The sequence below is a fragment of the Bufo bufo genome, chromosome 3, assembly GCF_905171765.1.
Source record: "Bufo bufo chromosome 3, aBufBuf1.1, whole genome shotgun sequence".
Taxonomy (NCBI): domain Eukaryota; kingdom Metazoa; phylum Chordata; class Amphibia; order Anura; family Bufonidae; genus Bufo; species Bufo bufo.
The window spans coordinates 597,134,775-597,155,100 of record NC_053391.1 but is presented as its reverse complement, the minus strand read 5'-3'; the positions used below and the strand labels follow the sequence as shown (position 1 = coordinate 597,155,100).

The 20,326-nt window shown below is 42.3% G+C and overlaps 1 protein-coding gene across 1 annotated transcript in view; it reads right to left on the bottom strand.

Annotated features, from left to right (window-relative positions):
* Nucleotides 1–20,326, bottom strand: part of SCN8A (sodium voltage-gated channel alpha subunit 8) — a 206,508-nt gene that overhangs the window by 115,735 nt on the left and 70,447 nt on the right. The window contains exon 3 of the mRNA XM_040425907.1: nucleotides 1,380–1,498. Coding sequence (XP_040281841.1) covers nucleotides 1,380–1,498 — 119 coding nt within the window. The remainder of the gene's footprint in view (nucleotides 1–1,379; nucleotides 1,499–20,326) is intronic.

Sequence of the window (20,326 nt, the reverse complement as noted above, 5' to 3'; positions counted from 1 at the left end):
CTTCACCCCAGTCATGCTAGGTCTAAAAAAAAGAGGGTGTGGCACGGGCGGGGAAGGGGACAGGCCAGGAGGCCCGTCTCATTAACCATTTTCTACGCCTGGTTTAGGCGTAGAAAATTGTCTAAATGTAAGACAGCTAGGAAGCTGGCTAACATTTAGAAGTGACGGTGGATCCGCCGAAGTTATGAAGAGGCCGACACCTCTTCATAACTCCGGCAGATCCACCGCCATCACAGGGCCTTATAAAGACGGGCGTCTAAAACGTCTACATCCACAAAGCGGACCAAAGTGGAGCATGTCCTCGTGTTTTCCTGCGGACCAACAGTCCTTGGTAAAAAAGAAACATCTGAATACACCTATAGATTACAATGGATCCGTTTGCTGTGTGTGGAGAATATAAGCAGCACATGGATGTGAGTCACTGCTGTCTTAATAAGCCCTTAAATGGGTTTTGCCATGATTGATGTAAAAAATGAAAACCAGACACCATATAATACATGACAATCTCTTTGTAACAAAAGCTAGAACCAGCCCTGAAGCTCATATGCATGAAGGGATCTCCCCAATCATTGCTCCAATTGTTCTGCTACATTTATTTCAGGCTGGCAGCTCAGAGGGATGTCCTTTATCAGGGGGTGTGCCCTTTCTGCTTTAGCTCTTTCCCTGTAACTGCCACTGTTTCTAGTAGAAGATATGGCTTGTGGGAGTTAATGATTGAAATTGAGCATGTGCGACCACCTCATTAACGTGGACAAGAAATGAAAAAAAAAAAAGAACAAATAGTAGGTGGTGCTGTACATTTTATTGAATATTTGGATTATCTGGCAAAGTGCTTAATATAAGTCCACTGGCCAGCGAGACCAGAGCTGCTACCATTTGACTGCAGCTCCACTCTCCCTTTCCGATACTAATCGGTCACTGACTGCAGGAACATCATGCTAAAAGTCAAAATCAGTCTCAGGCTAGAGGAATTGTAAAGGTGACTATAGCAAAATTCACCTTTACCATTCCTTTGATAGAGCTTCACTGCCAGGAAAAAAGCCTGGACCATTGGAAAGATACATTACAGGGTACTAAAGTATGGATATCACTGCACCAACAAGTACTGATCACTACTAAAGAGTCCCCAGGGACTGAATGGCGAGTATTCCTAGTAAAAAATACAGACATTATTAAAGATGGACCAAGATGGAAAAAAAAAACAACTTTTTTTTTCCTTTTAATCGTTTTTTCAGGTTAGAAACATGAAAATATATTTTCACATTTTCTGCTATACTAATTTGGATATGTCTTTGGTATATTCTAACTCATATGAAAGTTTTGCCACACGTACATAAAATAAAACAATACACCAATATCAATCATCTGAAAAAGGATATGAATGTATCAAAATTTTAATAGCTATTTTCCTTAATGGGTTAAAAGGACTTAAAATATACAAGGCAGGATTGGCACTAAATCTGAAGATTGTTTTTCCTCTGTTTAGTACTATAAAGGTCTGCGGAGAAAAAAAAAGAGAGAGACAATAGTTAGAAAGTTACAAAATAGGACAACGACAGAAAACATTTAGTAATCTTCTACAATGTTGTCATATGGTTTTAAAGAAGAAATCCACATAAAAGACCCCTTATTATGTTTAAAAAAATAAAAAACGTATACTTCTGCCTTTATTGTGTGTCCTTCCTGTTTAACCCCTTAATGATCAGTTGATTTATAAAAAAAAATTGTTTTTGCATCTCCACCTTTGGGGGCAATTTTTTATTATTGCATTGTACTCATTTTGAGCTAAAAAATTTTAAATTGGTCTTTATTACAAATATGGAGCTCTTTTTTCTGTACAGGGCTGAGTTTCTCTAATAGAAGGATCTGAATTTTCTAGCTGCTCCGTCAGCCAGCGAATCTGACAGCCAGGCTCCTTATCTCTGCTATCTGACATAAACAGGCATTAAAGCTGAATTCTTACCTTACTGAGGGTACTTTCAAACTTGCAGCAGAGGAATCCGTCGCCGGAACTGCCTGCTGGATCCGTCAAAATGTATGCCAACTGATGGAATTTGTAAGACTGATCAGGATCCTGATCCGTCTTACAAATGCATTGAAATGCCGGATCCGTCTATCCAGTGTCATCCAGAAAAACTGATCCGGCATTAATTTTTTTCCGGCATTCCGGCAAGTGTTCTGGATTTTTGGCCGCAGATAAAACCGTAGCATGCTGCAGTATTATCTCCGTCCTGAAAAGTCAAAACGACTGAACTCGAGACATCCTGATGCATCCTGAACGGAATGCTCTCCATTCAGAATGCATTAGGATAAAACTGATCAGTTCTTTTCTCGTATAGAGACCCTAGGACGGAACTCTATGCGGGAAAAGAAAACCGCTAGTGTGAAAGTACCCTGAAAAGAATGTGGCTTAAATAAGAGTTTATGACCTCTTAGGAGTTTACAGATGAGGGTTATGAGATGGCAGGCACAAAGTGAAAGTAAAAAGTAAGATTCACACAGCCAGAAAAACAGTTAAGCCTTGATAGAACGGCTCAATATTTTTAATAAAGACCAATTGAAAAAAATGTTTTTTAGTCCAAAATGAGTAAAAAGCAATCATAAAAAAACTTGCCTTAGAAGGTTTAAATAGCAATTAAGCCATAACGTTTTAGTTTTTTTTTCATTGACATGACTTAGTGAGGCCTACTTTTGTGAAAGAGAAATTGAATTTGCTCTGGTGCTGTTTGAGGGTATATATATATATATATATATATATATATATATTCACATATAGAAAAATATGTTTTTTTTGCATTCCTTTTTTTTACTTTATTGTTTACACTCTACACAGTTCACACTGAATAACCTGTTACATGAGTTGTTCAGGTCATTTCGGTCAAGGGTTACCTAATAAATGTCGTTTTTTGTTTTTACGTAAAGTATGCACAATATATATTAGGAAAAATAAATTATTAGGTTAAAGGGCTTCTGTCAGCCCACTAAACCGTTTTTTTTTTTTGTTTACTAATAATCCCTATACTGCGAGCTCTGCATACATAAGCTAAATAATCATTTTGGTTCAGTAGAATTTGATAAAAAGCAATTTTTAAAATATGCTAATTACCTTGCTATCAGCAAGTAAGGCGGCTACTTGCTGGTAGCAGCCGCATCCTCCCATCCTAATGACGCCCCCTCCGCATTGTGATTGACAGGGCCTGGGAATGGAATCGTTCTCTGCTGGCCCTGCCTGTTTGCATTCAAAATCTGGCGCCTGCGCCGCGGCCGTACCTATCTTCAATCTGCGCAGGCACACTGAGAGGCGGCCGCTCGCTCCTCAATGCGCCTGTGCCGGGTGTAGATGTGACGTCATCGGCGCAGGCGCATTGAAGATGGAGCGGCCGAGCGAGTGGCCGCCTCTCAGTGCGCAGATTGAAGATAGGTACTAGTAGCCGCCCTACTTGCTGATAGCAAGGTAATTTGCATATTTTAAAAATAGCTTTTTATCAAATTCTACTGAACCAAAATGATTATTTAGCTTATGTATGCAGAGCTCGCAGTGTAGGGATTATTAGTAAACAAAAACAAAAAAACGGTTTAGTGGGCTGACAGAAGCCCTTTAACAGATTTTTATTACTATATTACAAAAATATAGATTATGCTTTGTGTCTCTATGACATAGGCAGCGGTTAGGGCAACACTATTGTGACCTAACATCAGGGTTACTGAACTACTGTTCCTTTCTACTGTAGGTCCCCAGGGCTGACTGCAGAGGACTTACTTAGCCTCAGATCAAATAACTGGGACCCAATCAGAGGGGGAAATCCCCTTTGATCATGCTATAGTCACAGACTGTGGCAATCAAAGGTATAACAGTTGGGATTGGAGCTATCTCTGATCCTGGCTGTAGAGCAAAGGGCTGAGCTAAGGACCAGAGCTGTTAGGCTACTTTCACACCAGCGTTCGGGTGTCCGCTCATGAGCTCCGTTTGAAGGGGCTCACAAGCGACCCCCGAACGCATCCGTCTGGCCCTAATGCATTCTCAGTGGAGGTGGATCCACTGAGAATGCATCCGCCTGCCAGCGCTCAGCCTCCGCTCCGCTCAGTGAGCGGACACCTGAACGCTGCTTGCAGCGTTCGGGTGTCCGCCTGGCCGTGCGGAGGCGAGCGGATCCGTCCAGACTTACAATGGAAGTCAATGGGGACGGATCCGCTTGAAGAGGACACCATATGGCTCAATCTTCAAGCGGATCCGTCCCCCATTGACTTTCAATGTAAAGTCTGAACGGATCCGCTCAGGCTACTTTCACACTTAGAAATTTTTCTAAGTTATAATGCAGACGGATCCGTTCTGAACGGATGCAAACGTCTGCATTATAGGAGCGGATCCGTCTGATGAAACATCAGACGGACCCGCTCCGAACGCTAGTGTGAAAGTAGCCTAAGTTACATTTCATTTGTAGAGCAAGAGTGCTCACAGAAGCGTTCTGCACCCTGTAAAACAGCTATGAAAAAAGTCATTGAGTGGTCATAACGGGGTTAATTTGTCCTGGAAAGAATAGAAGGACAAATGGGTGTTACCATTCCCTTTGTCATGGTGCATTCCTATAAAATGTGGCACCGTAAGCACTGGTTGGACAGAGTCAGTCTTTAAAGGAATCTTTGATAAGAAATTGTAACACCCAGTTGTCATACATTTTCAGGAAGAATAACAGAGGAACAGCACAATAAAATTATAAGAAAAGATAACTCAGAACAAGTATTTATTAAAACATGGGATGGAAAAGCAGACGCTGCTGTTGAATCTAGACAATGAAATGTATAAGACAGGGGTCGCTCGACATTTCTTATAGCACAGTAAAAATACACCTATTAGCATTATTGTGTATTTTTAGCCACAAAAGGAGAAGAAAATTTGCAGTAATTCAATAACATTGTATTTAAAAAAAAAATTATAGCAACCAATCAGATTCCACCTTTCATTTTCCAAAGGAGCTGTCCAAAATGAAAGGTGGAATCTGACTGCTTGCTATGGGCAACTAAGCCAGTTCTACTTTACACCAGTTTGATAAATGACCCCATATATTTGTATTTGTCTTTTTATCACTATTTTTAAAGGAAAAAAGTTTTTTTTTTTATATATATAAACTTTATTAACCTATGATTTTCTTTTCTTTTTTGGTCCCACTATGGAACATGGCTTTTATAATGTATACCAATGCATTACAGCTCTCTCTCTCTATATATATATATATATATATATATATATATATATATATTTAATTCTCTGAAAAAGTCCCAATCTGCACACTGTGCATCTCTGTTTCCTGTAAGGCTTAAAGGAAAAGTCAGCAAAGCAGAAAGCAAAATCAATAATGTTTTTGCTGACATGATAACACGTGCAGAGGAAAGAGACTTCAGCATGTCCCTGATGCACACAGCTCAAAACTCAACTAGACTGCAAGCTTTCCAGCCAGAATTCCCAGTGGATAGAGCTGAAAAGTTGCTGTTCATCTAAACCTATGGACTCTATAGAGAAAAACATGGGGTCATGTATGCACTTCGCATTTGCAGAATGGCACTCTGTGGTAATACCATCATCTTAAGGGATGTGACAATCCCTTTTAGTTGGGTGGGCCCCTAACTGTTGAAACCCCCAGTGATCAGTTTTTTTGCAGGAAAAGCAGCAGGACTACAGCAGAACAAATCATGCATTATATACACTGGCGAGTCTACAGAAGAGAAACAACACTTGTAGCTGCTCACCTCTCTATTAAATTAAATATTTTAAAATGCATGGCTGCCAAACTCATTGAGATCTGCTCTTTGCAGATTATTACACACTACGGGTACTATTCACACTAGCATTTAAGTTTTCCGGTACTAAGTTTCGTCATAGGGGCTCAATACCGGGAAAAAAAACTGTTCAGTTTTGTCCCCATTCATGGTCAATGTGGACAAAACTGAATTGAACAGAACGGAACGCTCCAAAATGCATTCCATTCCGTTTAGTTGCGTTCCCAGACCGGAGATCCAACCGCAACATGTTGTATTTTGCTTTCCGTCCTGGGAAACTGATCAAGACGGATCCGTCCCCTTTGACTTGCATTGGGGGTCATGACGGATCCGTCTTGATCAGTTTCCCAGGACGGAAAGCAAAATACAACATGTTGCGGTTGGATCTCCGGTCTGGGAACGCAACTAAACGGAATGGAATGCATTTTGGAGCGTTCCGTTCTGTTTTCTCTGCCACAATCTGCCACTATAGAAAACGGATCCGTCCCCCATTGACTTTCAATGGAGTTAATGACGGATCTGTCTTGGCAATGTTAAAGATAATACAACCGGATCCATTCATAACGGATGCAGATGGTTGTATTATCAGTAACGGAAGTGTTTTTGCTGGACCCTTCCAGATCCAGCAAAAACGCTAGTGGGAAAGTAGCCTCATATAGAATTTACACTTAAAAACGGGCTCAGATTGGTGTAAAATAATAAAATAAGTCATACTCACCTTACCAATCCCCTCTGCTTCCACTGCCTTTCTGGACACACAGGAAATGACTGCTCAGCCAATCACCGCAGTGGCGGTCTGCCTCACTGATTTGCCAAGTTGTCATTTCCTGCATGCCAAGAGGGACCAGGAGGTAGAGACCGTGGAGGACAGGAAATCCTTGGAAGGGGAGAGGTAGAGGATCAGAAGAGTATAACTAATTTTATTATTTTACACAACCTAAGCGCGTTTTAAAAATACAAAACAGCCCCTTTAAGATACACTCTTAATATGATGACTGTTTTTTGCATTATAGGGTTAGAGATTTAGTCAAAATGAATGGGATTCTTAGTCCTGGTACATGCAAGCAGATTCTCATTTATCACACAAGACAAGCAGGAAGCATCTGATCAATCTCAACATCTTTCAGCAACAAGGCAATGAGCCTGAACGCAAGGCCAAGGCCATGAAAAACAGTCTTCAGTGAAAGAACAAGCAGTTGTAAGGCTTTCACACAGCCCTGATCTCAACACCACAATACCTGCAGGTATAAGCAACCTGGTCAAGACTAAAGGTGACATGGAAAGTTCTCCAACACATTTGGAATAAATCTTCAAGCCAACGTCTTAATAAAACAGCATGGCAATATGACACTGAACTGATAGAGGAGGCCATTAATAATTTTCTACTGCAGTGGTTTATACCCTGGGGGGAACCAAGGATCACATACATGTTGATATTCAGCAGAGCCAGTTCTTCTTTCCCTTGATGTCTGCCATCAGACTGTCATGCTGCCCCTAACCCAGGGCTTGACAAATTTCCTTAAAATCTAGGAGCCAGCTAAAAAAGTTAGGAGCCAGGCGGAGCCGCGTCATAAAGCCCCTAGTAGGTGCCCCCATAGTGCCCCCCCCCCACTTCTCCATAGAGCCCCCCCAATAATGCTGTATACCATGTTACATATACCGCCGCTCCGTCCCCGGACCCTATTGACTATAATGGGGACGGGGGTGGAGCTCCGGCGCAGCACGGCAGTTCGCGGTGAGAGGCCGCCGGACTAAAAAGTTGGACATGCAGTACTTTTAGTCCGGCGGCCTTTCACCATGCACTGCCGTGCTGCGCCAGAGCTCTGCCCCAATTATAGTCAATGGGGACGGAGCGGTGGTCCGGCGAAACAGCGGAAGGACGGATCCGACAGGGTGAACAGCCTGCCGGATCCATCCTGCCGCAAGTGTGAAAGTACCCTTATAGTTATATAGCTACTGAATGAGACAGAAGAAGGGATGCCTTTAACATATAGATCTCCTTGAGAAGCCAATTTGATCCTAAAGGGTTAATTCAAACTGTAATCTAAACTGTGTGTCATCTGTCACTTCTCTTATCTCTCTGCTCCTGTCCCTTAATCTTATCACTGCTGCAAAATCATCAGCAGACAGCCTCAGTGTAAACTGTTCTAGAGTCTGACTCACTGCTCTTTTAACTCAAAGAATCGAATGAGTCTCTAACTAATCGGATCTTTAGATTCTTAACCTGTGACTCATTCGATTCATTTCTATTCTAACTCCCTGCACTACTCAGACGGCTCAGAGCTGCTAGTCCTTGCCTCAGCTCTGATTGGTTGGTGGGCGGGGAAGGGAGGGGCTGGCAGAAGCAGCTTCCACTCTAGGATCAGATTACACTCCTCCCGAGCCCCTCCCCTTCCTGCTGCCAGCGTCTCTGCTATTGTGTGCTGTGACGGAGCTGTTTTTCAAACGGTGCTGCCTCCGGACAGAACGGCAGCTCCGCACCCATCGCACGGGCACCTTTGAAAACGGGCTGACAAATACCCAAGCGCCAGGACTAAATTCCCGGTCGCCATGGCGACCTGGCGCCTGGGATTTGTCGAGCCCTGCCCTAACCAATTCAGATCGTTGTCCGATCCCACTTCTATTAGTGGTTTCAAACAACTTTCATGTAATGTGTATGGCCACACTGCAAAAACAACATCCATGCTCGTGAAAATAACACATTTATCTTTTGATAGCCAGGTAACTTGGGACAATCGGCAATGAAAATCTGCTGACGGCACTAAGTAGGGTCTGGGGAGAGCAGGACAAACATACCTTATGTGGGAGAGAAGGACAAGCATAGCATTTGTGGAGATTTTCTTATCAGGAGTAGTGTGAATATGAACCTCTCTGCCAGGTTTCTACAGTGGGGCTTCACTGAAAAGCACTTTCTGCTCCTAAGCTGCTTCAAAACCTCTCCTCTCTGCTCTGAGTGTAGCATCCAACCAAGCTGAAAACTGCAGTGGTCACTTAGAACAGAGGCAAGAGGCTATGAAATTGCTTAATGTCGAGAACACTTCACAGGGAAGTTCCAACACCTGTGCGCTTGCAGGAGCAGAACATATAAACATAGAATGTGTCGGCAGATAAGAACCATTTGGCCCCTCTAGTCTGCCCAATATACTGAATACTATGAATAGCCATCTGTGAAGGTTCTCATTTATCCAGGTCATGGTATATCTGTAAAGAATAAATCAAGGCAACTGGACTTACTGTAGATTTCTTGAAAACGTTTCACTCGTTCTTCCAACGAGCTTTCTCAATTCTGAGTGACTGTACAAGAATTCTCAGGGAATAAATATGTAACTGAATCAACATCTGGTAATTATACCCAGCATGGGGTCAGAGGTCATTATACCCAGCATGGGGTCAAACGTGTTGATTCCATTATCCTAATTGGAGTCAGTAGGTGATAATGACCTCCCAGAAAAAGGTGTCAAGACAGCATTGTATGTGGCAGACAATAGATGAACCCCACCAGTACAGAGGCTAAGGGGAAGGAATTCAAACACCTCAGAGGGGCACTTAAAACTTGTGGGTATCCAGATTGGGCCTTTGTCAAAACAGAAGGAAGTAGAAGAAAGAGCACCAAGACTACCAGTGAGGGCGAGAAGCATGACAGACACAAGAATATGGTTATCCCATATGTAGCTGGGGTGTCTGAGAAACTCAAAAGGATTTTTAATAAACATCACATCCCTGTCTGCTTTAAACCCAGCAACACAATGAGGCAACAACTGGTTCACCCAAAAGACCCAACGCCTAAACACAAGATGGACAACATTGTGTACGCAGTCCAGTGCAATGAGGAATGCTCAGAACTGTATATCGGCGAAACAAAACAACAACTACATCAGCGTATGGCTCAGCATGGAAGAGCCAAAACCTCTGGTCAAGATTCAGCCGTGTACTTACATCTAAAAGAAACAGGTCACACCTTTGAAGACAGTCAAGTACGTGTTTTGGATAAGGAGGCCGATTGGTACAAACGAGTTGTGAAGGAGGCATCTACGTAAAAATGGAGAAGCCAAGCTTGAATAGAGGCGGGGGGGTTAGACATCTATTGTCTGCCACATACAATGCTGTCTTGACACCTTTTTCTGGGAGGTCATTATCACCTACTGAGTCCAATTAGGATAATGGAATCAACACCTTTGACCCCATGCTGGGTATAATGACCTCTGACCCCATTCTGGGTATAATTACCAGATGTTGATTCAGTTACATATTTATTCCCAGAGAATTCTTGTACAGTCACTCAGAATTGAGAAAGCTCGTTGGAAGAACGAGTGAAACGTTTTCAAGAAATCTACAGTAAGTCCAGTTGCCTTGATTTATTCTTTACAGATATACTATGAATAGCCCCTTGCCCTATCTTATATGAAGGATGGCCTTATGCCTATCCCATGCATGCTTAAACTCCTTCACTGTATTTGCAGCTACCACTTCTGCAGGAAGGCTATTCCATGCATCCACTACTCTCTCAGTAAAGTAATACTTCCTGATATGACTTTCACACATGGCAGAAAAAAGTTTATATTCACACTACTCCTGGTAATAAAAGCGCCACAAAAGGTATCGTTGTCCTGCTCTCCCCAACCCCTACCTAGACCAGTCAGCAGCTTTGAACAGTCAGTTTTGAGTCCATTTAAAACTGGGGACAAAAGGATAATTCAGTGATACAAAGCAGATGTCACATATGATATAACTGCGGACACTTCATCAGATTCCACAATAGGCATAACAGTCATCAGTCATTCTAGATCTAGTAAAGTAACATATAGACTGGTAAGTAAACATGGTTCCTTCCCAATTCATGATTCATCAGTGGACATCAGTGCTTTAGATCAGGAAGGGATACATCATCTAGGAAGTAATCATTTAAAGACCCCTTTGGTCCTGATAAATCAGCACCAAATGGATACTCTGATCATAAGGAATAAGGTCCTCAGTCCACCCGCTAGGAGGAATCATTGAGGAATGTCTTTGTTGTGGGCGTGATACGGCTGAAAACCTTTTCCCTCAGGGCATTGACACCTTTTCGCTAATGTTTTTGTTAAAGGCCATCAAAGTTGTGTGGTCCTTAGGATGGTTTCACACAGTCTTTTTTGAAAAACAAAACAGTTTTTACCTGAAATTTTTGTACTTTCTGTGCTTTCTACAAAGATTTTATGTGTAGACCAATAGTGAAATGTAAAACACTGAACAAACATTACGTTTTTAGAAAGGTTGTAAGACAGTATCCTGTCATTTTTTTATATTTTTTTTCAAATTGCAGCATGCTCTGGTTTTGGCATTTTCCTACAAAGATCCCTACAGGGAAAAAAAAGTGCAATGTAGAAACGTGCGACTACAGCAAAATTGAGGTGAAATTTCAAAATTTCCCTTTTTTTTGCAGATTTTTTTTTTTTTCCCTGTAACACATCAAGAGTTAACAACAAAACAAACCTCAATACTTATTACCCTGATTCTGCAGTTTACAGTGGTTGCAAACTGCTGTATGGGCACATGGCAGCGCTCAGAAGGCAACGAGTATTATATGGTTTTTGGAGGGTAGATTTTTCTGGAATGGTCCTTGGGCGCTATGTTGTACTTGAAAAGACCCTGAGGTACCCCACAGTGAAAACCCCCAAAAAGTGACCACATTTTGGAAACTACACCACTAAAGAAATGTTTAAGGGGTGTATCGAGCACTTTGACCCAACAGGCATTTCATAGAATTTATAACTGTTGGCTGCGAAAATGAATAATTTCTTTTTTTTTTTTTTTTTAACAAGAAAATGGTGCTTTAAGGCTACTTTCACACTTGCGGCAGAGTGATCCGGCAAGCAGTTCAGTCACCGGCAAAACGTATGCCAACTGATGGCATTTGTAAGACTGATCAGTCAGAAAAATGCATTGAAATGCCGGATCCGTCTTTCCGGCGTCATCCGGCAAAACGGATCCGGCATTTATTTTTTTCACCTTTTTTACAGTCTGTGCATGCGCAGATCGGAAGGACGGATCATCATTCCGGCACCAATACATTCCTATGGAAAAAAAATGACAGATCCAGCATTCAGGCAAGTCTTCAGTTTTTTTGGCCGGAGATAAAACCGTAGCATGCTGCAGTTTTATCTTTTGCCTGATCAGTCAAAATGACTGAACTGAAGACATCCTGATACATCCTGAACGGATTACTCTCCATTCAGAATGCATGGGGATATGCCTGATCAGTTCTTTTCCGGCATTGAGCCCTTTTGACGGAACTCAGTGCCGGAAAAGAAAAACGCTAGTGTGAAAGTACCCTAAGGCAAAACTTTCTTTTTCACAAGGGATAATAGGAGAATATCCCCCCACAATTTGCTATGCATTTTCCTTTGAGTACAGAAGTACCCCCTTTGTGGTCATAAACAGCTGTTTTGGGATATACGCCAGGGCTTTCTAACATGGAATATGCTGAAATGTTTAAGTGCCATAACTGTTTTACATTTAATTTTTTTGTTGACTGAACAGTGAGAGCTTTTTTGCAGGACAAGCTGAAATGTTTATTGGCCCCATTTTGGGGTACATTTGGCTTTCTCATCACTTTTTAGCTATTTTTTTGGCAGATGAGGTGGACAAAAATGTAAATTCTGTCAGTGTTTTTTAAAAAAAAAAAATCCCTTTTTGTTAAAAATCTGTTATAGTTTTAATCGCCATATACTAACATCCATAACATTTTTATTTTTCTGCCAACGTAGATGTGAGGGCTTGCCTTTTGGAGAACAGACTGTACTTTTTATTGCTACTATTTTCGGGTACATAAGACTTTTTGATGACTTGATATTATGTTTTTTGGGAGGAAAGGTTACAAAAAAAGCTGTTTTGGTGTAATTTTCTTTTTTACAGCGGTCACCTGATTTGGTACATAATGTGTTATTTTTATTGAGCCTCTAATTACGGACACAGTGATACCAAATATGTTTATTTTTTAATTTTTAACAATTTTTAAGTGACTTAAAGGGATTCTGTCATCAGGTTTTGGCCTATAGAGATACGGACATGCACGGCTAGATGGCCGCTAGCATGTCCGCAATATATCTGTCCTATAGGGTTGTGTGGTTTTAATTTCTTTAAAAAAGGATTTTATAGATATGCAAATGAGTCTTGAATGTGTCCAAGGGGCTGCACTAACCTTACTTGTGCCCAGCCACGCCCGCCTGTGAAGGAGCCCAGCACCGCCTATGTCCTCCGAATCTCCTCCTTTCATCAACGATAGATAGCCGTAATCTCGTGATGTGCGAGATCGCGCATGCGCAGTTCTTTCCCTGAGGCTGATGCCAGCACAGGGAAGGAACACTATACCGGCACTGCGCATGCGCGATCTCGCGCATCACGAGATTACGGCTATCTATCGTTGATGAAAGGAGGAGATTCGGAGGACATAGGCGGTGCTGGGCTCCTTCACAGGCGGGCGTGGCTGGGCACAAGTAAGGTTAGTGCAGCCCCTTGGACACATTCAAGACTCATTTACATATCTATAAAATCCTTTTTTAAAGAAATTTAAACCACACAGCCCTATAGGACAGATATATTGCGGACATGCTAGCGGCCATCTAGCCGTGCATGTCCGTATCTCTATAGGCCAAAACCTGGTGACAGAATCCCTTGAATTGGGGAAAGGGTTCTTTATTTTAAACTTTTTTGTTTTTATAAAACATTTTATTTTAATATTTTTTATTTTACAGTTTGTGTCCCCAATAGGGTCATACAAGACCTCTGGAGGACATTTAGCATCTTTTTTTTTATTATTATTATTGATTTCTCCTGTAACTGGGGCTCACATAATAAACCAGTTACAGGGAGAACACAAGCCCCAGGGAGGCTGAACAGCAGTATACTATGCTGTACAGCCTCACTGCAGAGCTACTTAACTGTAGAAACCAGTGTCAGGCAGCTGCTGCCAAAGCCAATAAGATAATGGGTTGCATCAGAAGGGGCACAGATGCCCGTGATGAGAACATAGTCCTACCACTTTACAAATCACTAGTCAGACCACACATGGAGTACTGTGTACAGTTCTGGGCTCCTGTGAACAAGGCAGACATAGCAGAGCTGGAGAAGGTCCAGAGGAGGGAAACTAAAGTAATAACTGGAATGGTGCAACTACAGTACCCTGAAAGATTATCAAAATTAGGGTTATTCACTTTAGAAAAAAGACAACTGAGGGGAGATCTAATTACTATGTATAAATATATCAGGGGTCAGTACAGAGATCTCTCCCATCATCTATTTATCCCCAGGACTGTGACTGTGACGAGGGGACATCCTCTGCGTCTGGAGAAAAGAAGGTTTGTACACAAACATAGAAGAGGATTCTTTATGGTAAGAGCAGTGAGACTATGGAACTCTCTGCCTGAGGAGGTGGTGATGGTGAGTACAATAAAAGAGTTCAAGAGGGGCCTGGATGTATTTCTGGAGGGTAATAATATTACAGGCTATAGTTGATAGCATTCTTGACAAGTGTCTTTGATGCAAGAAGTTATTCTGATTGCCAGATCTGGAATAGGGAAGAATAGGGAGGAAGTTTATTTTCCCAAAATGAGAAAAAGCTGTTTTTTTTTCCCTTAGTTTTTTTGCCATTCCTCTGGATCAAGATTGCATGATAATAAGCTGAACTGGATGGATGCATGTCTTTTTTCAACTTACAAGCTGTTACTATGACATGCTGATCATATCGATATATATGCCAACACATTGTAAGTCTTTAACTCTTCAAGGAAAGCCTATAAATCCTATGAACACCTTCAGGGGCAATTTTTTTTTATAATTGCATTTTACTCATTTTGGGCTAAAAAAAAAACTAAACATTTTTTTAAACTGGTCTTTATTAAAAGATGTTAACAGCTTTATCTGTACAGCTTTCAGTTTCTGTGTATTTGCAGACTGGCAGGCTCTCCCTTCACAGTGCATCCTGTCACGGAAGTGCTTTGACGGCTCATAGTCCATGTCTTAAAGGAGTGTTTACGAGCTGTGAGGAGTTAAGAGATAACAGCTACGCAGGAAGCAAGCCAGTCTGCAGATACAATGAAAGTGAAGACTGGAGAACAAAAACTGTTGAAATTTTTTAATAAAGACCAATTGAAAATAAGATTTTTCGCCCAAAATGAGTAACATGTAATGATAAAAAAAATTGCCAGATTTCCTATTCTCCCCTACTCATGCATAAAGCCTGACCACCATCTCCCTGTATACATCAATCAATATGTATAGATGGGGCAAGCAGGACTCACAGGCTCTCTCTCTGAGTATTGGGATCATTTGAAGGGATATTCTGGTTAAACAAATAAATGTTATTTCTTTTTACAATGAAAAGTTAAATTTTCTAATATACTTTTATTAGTGAATACTCACACAACACACAGATCTGCCTATGACCATGTGATGGGCAACACAGCTCTGATCAGTCCTATGCCTGTGTCTCCATCACATCACCAGGGCAGATTTTATTTCTCGCTGTAGTAAACAATAAAAGTTCTACTTGAATAACAGATTTGAAGAAGAAATCTTGAAAACTGTGATGAATTGACACAAAGTATTTTAGAAAATTGTGTAACTATTAATAATACAAATAATAAGATTTTTTTTAATTGCTGAAATTGTAATATGTCTTTGGGGTACTTTCACACTTGCGGCAGAGTGATTCGGCAAGAAGTTCAGTCGCTGGATGCAACCGGGAAGATTTGTAGACGGATCCGGCAATCTGCATGCAACCGGAAAGATTTGTAGACGGATCCGGATGCGGATCTGTATCACAAATGCATTGCAAGAACGGATCCGTCTGTCTGTTTGTCATACGGACAAACGGATCCGTTTAGATTTTTTTTTTTTTCCGGTATGCGCATGCGCAGACCGGAAGGCCGGATCCGGCATTCAGGCAAGTGTTCAGTTTTTTGGGCCGGAGATAAAACCGTAGCATGCTCCGGTATTATCTCCGTCCTGAACAGTCAAAAAGACTGAACTGAAGACGTCCTGATGCATCCTGAACCTCTCCATTCAGAATGCATTAGGATAAAACTGATCAGTTCTTTTCCGGTATAGAGCCCCTAGGACGGAACTCAGCGCCGGAAAAGAAAAACGCTAGTGTGAAAGTACCCTAAAACAGCTTTTCACATAAAAGTACTAAATTAAAAGAAAACAATACATTTCTAAGCCCAGCTTCTTTGTTTCTATCTTTCCTTCTTGTACAGGAGACCTAATGGATCTGCTTTAGACCTCATGCACACGACCTTAAGACGCAAACCGCAGATCCGCAAAACACGGATACCGGCTTTGTGCATGCCGCATTTTCTTTTTACCTTCTGTAGAAATGTCCTATTATTGCCTGCAAAACAGAGAAATATAGGACATGTTATATTTTTTTTGTGTGCTGTCTGCATTTTTTGCGGCACCACTGAAATGAAAGGGTCTGCATCCGATCCACAAAAATGTGGATCAGATGCGGAACAAATATACAGTTGTGTGCATAAGGCCTTAAAGGGACTGTCCTACTGCCCCAATAAAGATTTTTATGAAATGCCAAAAAGACACATCATTAAAATGTGATCAGTTTTGGTCCAGCCACAGGGGCTTTCACCGGTCATGCAAACTGTCCAGTGCTGGGGTCACACATCAAATAAGTGGTCTTGCACGTTCCCTCATTCTCAACTGATATTTCTTCATAAGAGTCAAAACATAGCGAGAAACTGTGGCCCGGAAGCAGCTGTGCTGTACCTCCAAGATTACTCAACTTGCCCATAGCGCTTAAGATTGTGACCTTGTCACACGTCCCATGTCTTCTCGAACAATGCTGCTATGGTAAAAGTTGTCAAAGAATGAGATTGCTATACCAAGTTATCATTTGGGCCAGCAAATATTAACCCTCCAAATAGCTATGACATTATACGTCAGACAGACGCTTGTGCTTAGGTAATGTACATGACATTTCAGCCAGATGAAGGAACACAATGAAGAACAGAATATCATATTATAATTACTTCAGATGAAATTAACACCACTGTAAGGCTTCATGTACACGACCGTATGGCTTTTTCAGTGTTTTGCGATCCGTTTTAAATGGATCTGTTTTTACATTTTTTGTTTCAGTAGTGTTTCCGTTCTGCTTCCGTTACGTTTTGCCATTCCGTTTGGTTTCCGTTTTTTGCGGATTGGAAACAGAAGCATGGCATATACAGTATACAGTAATTACATAAAAAAATAGGGCGGGGCATAACATTTTCATTAGTTGGTTCCCCAAAAGGAAAGGGATACGGAAGACATACGGATGCATTCCGTTCCGTTTTTTTTACAGCCCCATTGACTTGAATGGAGCCATGGAACGTGATTTGCAGCCAATATTAAGACATGTTCTATCTTTGAAAAAAGGAAAAACTTAAATGGAATGCATACGGAGTACATTCTGTTTTTTTTGCGGACCCATTGAAATGAATGGTTCCGAATACGTGGCCTCATGCACACGAACATATTTTTTTTCAGTGTCCGTTCTGGGTTTTTTGCGGATAGGATGCAGACCCATTCATTTCAATGGTTCCGCCAAAAATGCGGACAGCACACCATGTGCTATCCGCATCCGTATGTCCATTCCGTAGGCCCGCAAAAAAAATATAACAGGTCCTATTCTCGTCCGTTTTAGGCATTGTTACAATGGATCCGCATAAAAAACGGATGGCATACGGATGTCATCAGTTTTTTTTTGCGGATCTGCAATTTGCGGACTGCAAAACACATACGGTCGTGTGCATGTAGCCTAAACGTAAAAAAAATAACGTTTGTGTGCAAGAGGCCTAATCCCATTCAGCAGGGCTCTTGCTATACCTGTGCACAGACAGCAGACCACAAGCGTACATTGTGTGACCCTGTCAGCACGCTTGGTCAGATGCAGAAACATCTCTGTCTATGCTTCAGAGACAAAAAGCTTTCCTTCTAAAAGACGTCCCTAAGCTCACAGCTTCTTCTTACCACATCAGCTCTAGAAGATGGCCACAAGCACATCAGTGGTCTGCTAACCCGGTCCATACAAGGACACGTACTTCCTACAAATGACAGCGATAAAGCTGATGTCACCAGATGGTCGGACAAGGATGAATCACGGGGAAGGAATGACACACACTCTTTAGAATTGGACAAACTTATCACATTTCCAGGAAGCACACAGCTATATTTTCCAGACCGGTTTACAGCAGATGCTTGGGCAAGGGTGGCAAAGACAGCAACGTATGAAATGTAAAGCTGGAGATACACTGCTCAAAAAAATAAAGGGAACACTTAAACAACACAATGTAACTCAAAGTCAATCACACTTCTGTGAAATCAAACGGTCCACTTAGGAAGCAACACTGAGTGACAATCAATTTCACATGCTGTTGTGCAAATGGGATAGACAACAGGTGGAAATTATAGGCAATTAGCAAGACACCCCCAATAAAGGAGTGGTTCTGCAGGTGGTGACCACAGACCACTTCTCAGTTCCTATGCTTCCTGGCTGATGTTTTGGTCACTTTTGAATGCTGGCGGTGCTTTCACTCTAGTGGTAGCATGAGACGGAGTCTACAACCCACACAAGTGGCTCAGGTAGTGCAGCTTATCCAGGATGGCACATCAATGCGAGCTGTGGCAAGAAGGTTTGCTGTGTCTGTCAGCGTAGTGTCCAGAGCATGGAGGCGCTACCAGGAGACAGGCCAGTACATCAGGAGACGTGGAGGAGGCCGTAGGAGGGCAACAACCCAGCAACCGCTACCTCCGCCTTTGTGCAAGGAGGAACAGGAGGAGCACTGCCAGAGCCCTGCAAAATGACCTCCAGCAGGCCACAAATGTGCATGTGTCTGCTCAAACGGTCAGAAACAGACTCCATGAGGGTGATATGAGGGCCTGACGTCCACAGGTAGGGGTTGTGCTTACAGCCCAACACCGTGCAAGACGTTTGGCATTTGCCAGAAAACACCAAGATTGGCAAATTCGCCACTGGCGCCCTGTGCTCTTCACAGATGAAAGCAGGTTCACACTGAGCACATGTGACAGACGTGACAGAGTCTGGAGACGCCGTGGAGAACGTTCTGCTGCCTGAAACATCCTCCAGCATGACTGGTTTGGCATTGGGTCAGTAATGGTGTGGGGTGGCATTTCTTTGGAGGGCCGCACAGCCCTCCATGTGCTCGCCAGAGGTAGCCTGACTGCCATTAGGTACAGAGATGAGATCCTCAGACCCCTTGTGAGACCAGATGCTGGTGCGGTTGACCCTGGGTTCCTCCTAATGCAAGGCAATGCTAGACCTCATGTGGCTGGAGTGTGTCAGCAGTTCCTGCAAGACAAAGGCATTGATGCTATGGACTGGCCCGCCCGTTCCCCAGACCTGAATCCAATTGAGCACATCTGGGACATCACGTCTCGCTCTATCCACCAACGTCACGTTGCACCACAGACTGTCCAGGAGTTAGTCCAGGTCTGGGAGGAGATCCCTCAGGAGACCGTCCGCCACCTCATCAGGAGCATGCACAGGCGTTGTAGGGAGGTCATACAGGCACATGGAGGCCACACACACTACTGAGCCTCATTTTGACTTGTTTTAAGGACATTACATCAAAGTTGGATTAGCCTGTAGTGTGTTTTTCCACTTTAATTTTGAGTGTGACTCCAAATCCAGACCTCCATGGGTGGAAAAATGTAATTTCCATTTTTTTATTTTTGTGTGATTTTGTTGTCAGCACATTCAACTATGTAAAGAACAAAGTATTTCAGAAGAATATTTAATTAATTCAGATCTAGGATGTGTTATTTTTGTGTTCCCTTTATTTTTTTGAGCAGTGTATAATACAAGCATGCCGAGATATGCCGAGAGCTGTTCATTTAAGTTTCATGGGTAAATTGAGAATTATGCAAAAAATAAGTTTACTTGAGTTAAGGGCAATTTAGCTTAACCCCCTATCCTCTGGTAGGTCTTCAGTATCTCATTGGTGGGGATCCAACACCTGGGACCCCCGTGGATCAGCTGTTTAAAAAGATAGCAGAGCTCACATTAGCACGTGGCCTTCTCCCTGCTCACCCAGCACAGCGCCGTACGTTGTATAGTGCTTGGCATCACACTCAGCCCCATTCACTACAATGGGACTAAGCTACACCTAGGTCATGTGACCAATGAACATGTCGTCTCTGGCCCAGGAAAAGCTGGAGAAGGCCTAGGCACTACCGCGAACGCTGATGTCTTCTCAAACAGCTGATTGGCGGGTGTATCGGTTGTCAAAGCCCCACCGCTCAGATACTGATGACCTCAGTACCTGATCGGTCAACAGATAATAAAACTTCATAACTGCTGGATTATTTAATTAGTATTAGTTTTACTACTTTTAAACAATAAAAACTGTCCTTTCAGATAACTTTTCAGAATACGCTGCCGTATATATGAGTGATAACACTATATCTGACCATTATATGACTTAGGCTACTTTCACACTGGCGTTTCTGGGTCCGCTTGCGAGATCCCTTTCAGGCAGGACTCTCACAAGCGGTCCAAAAC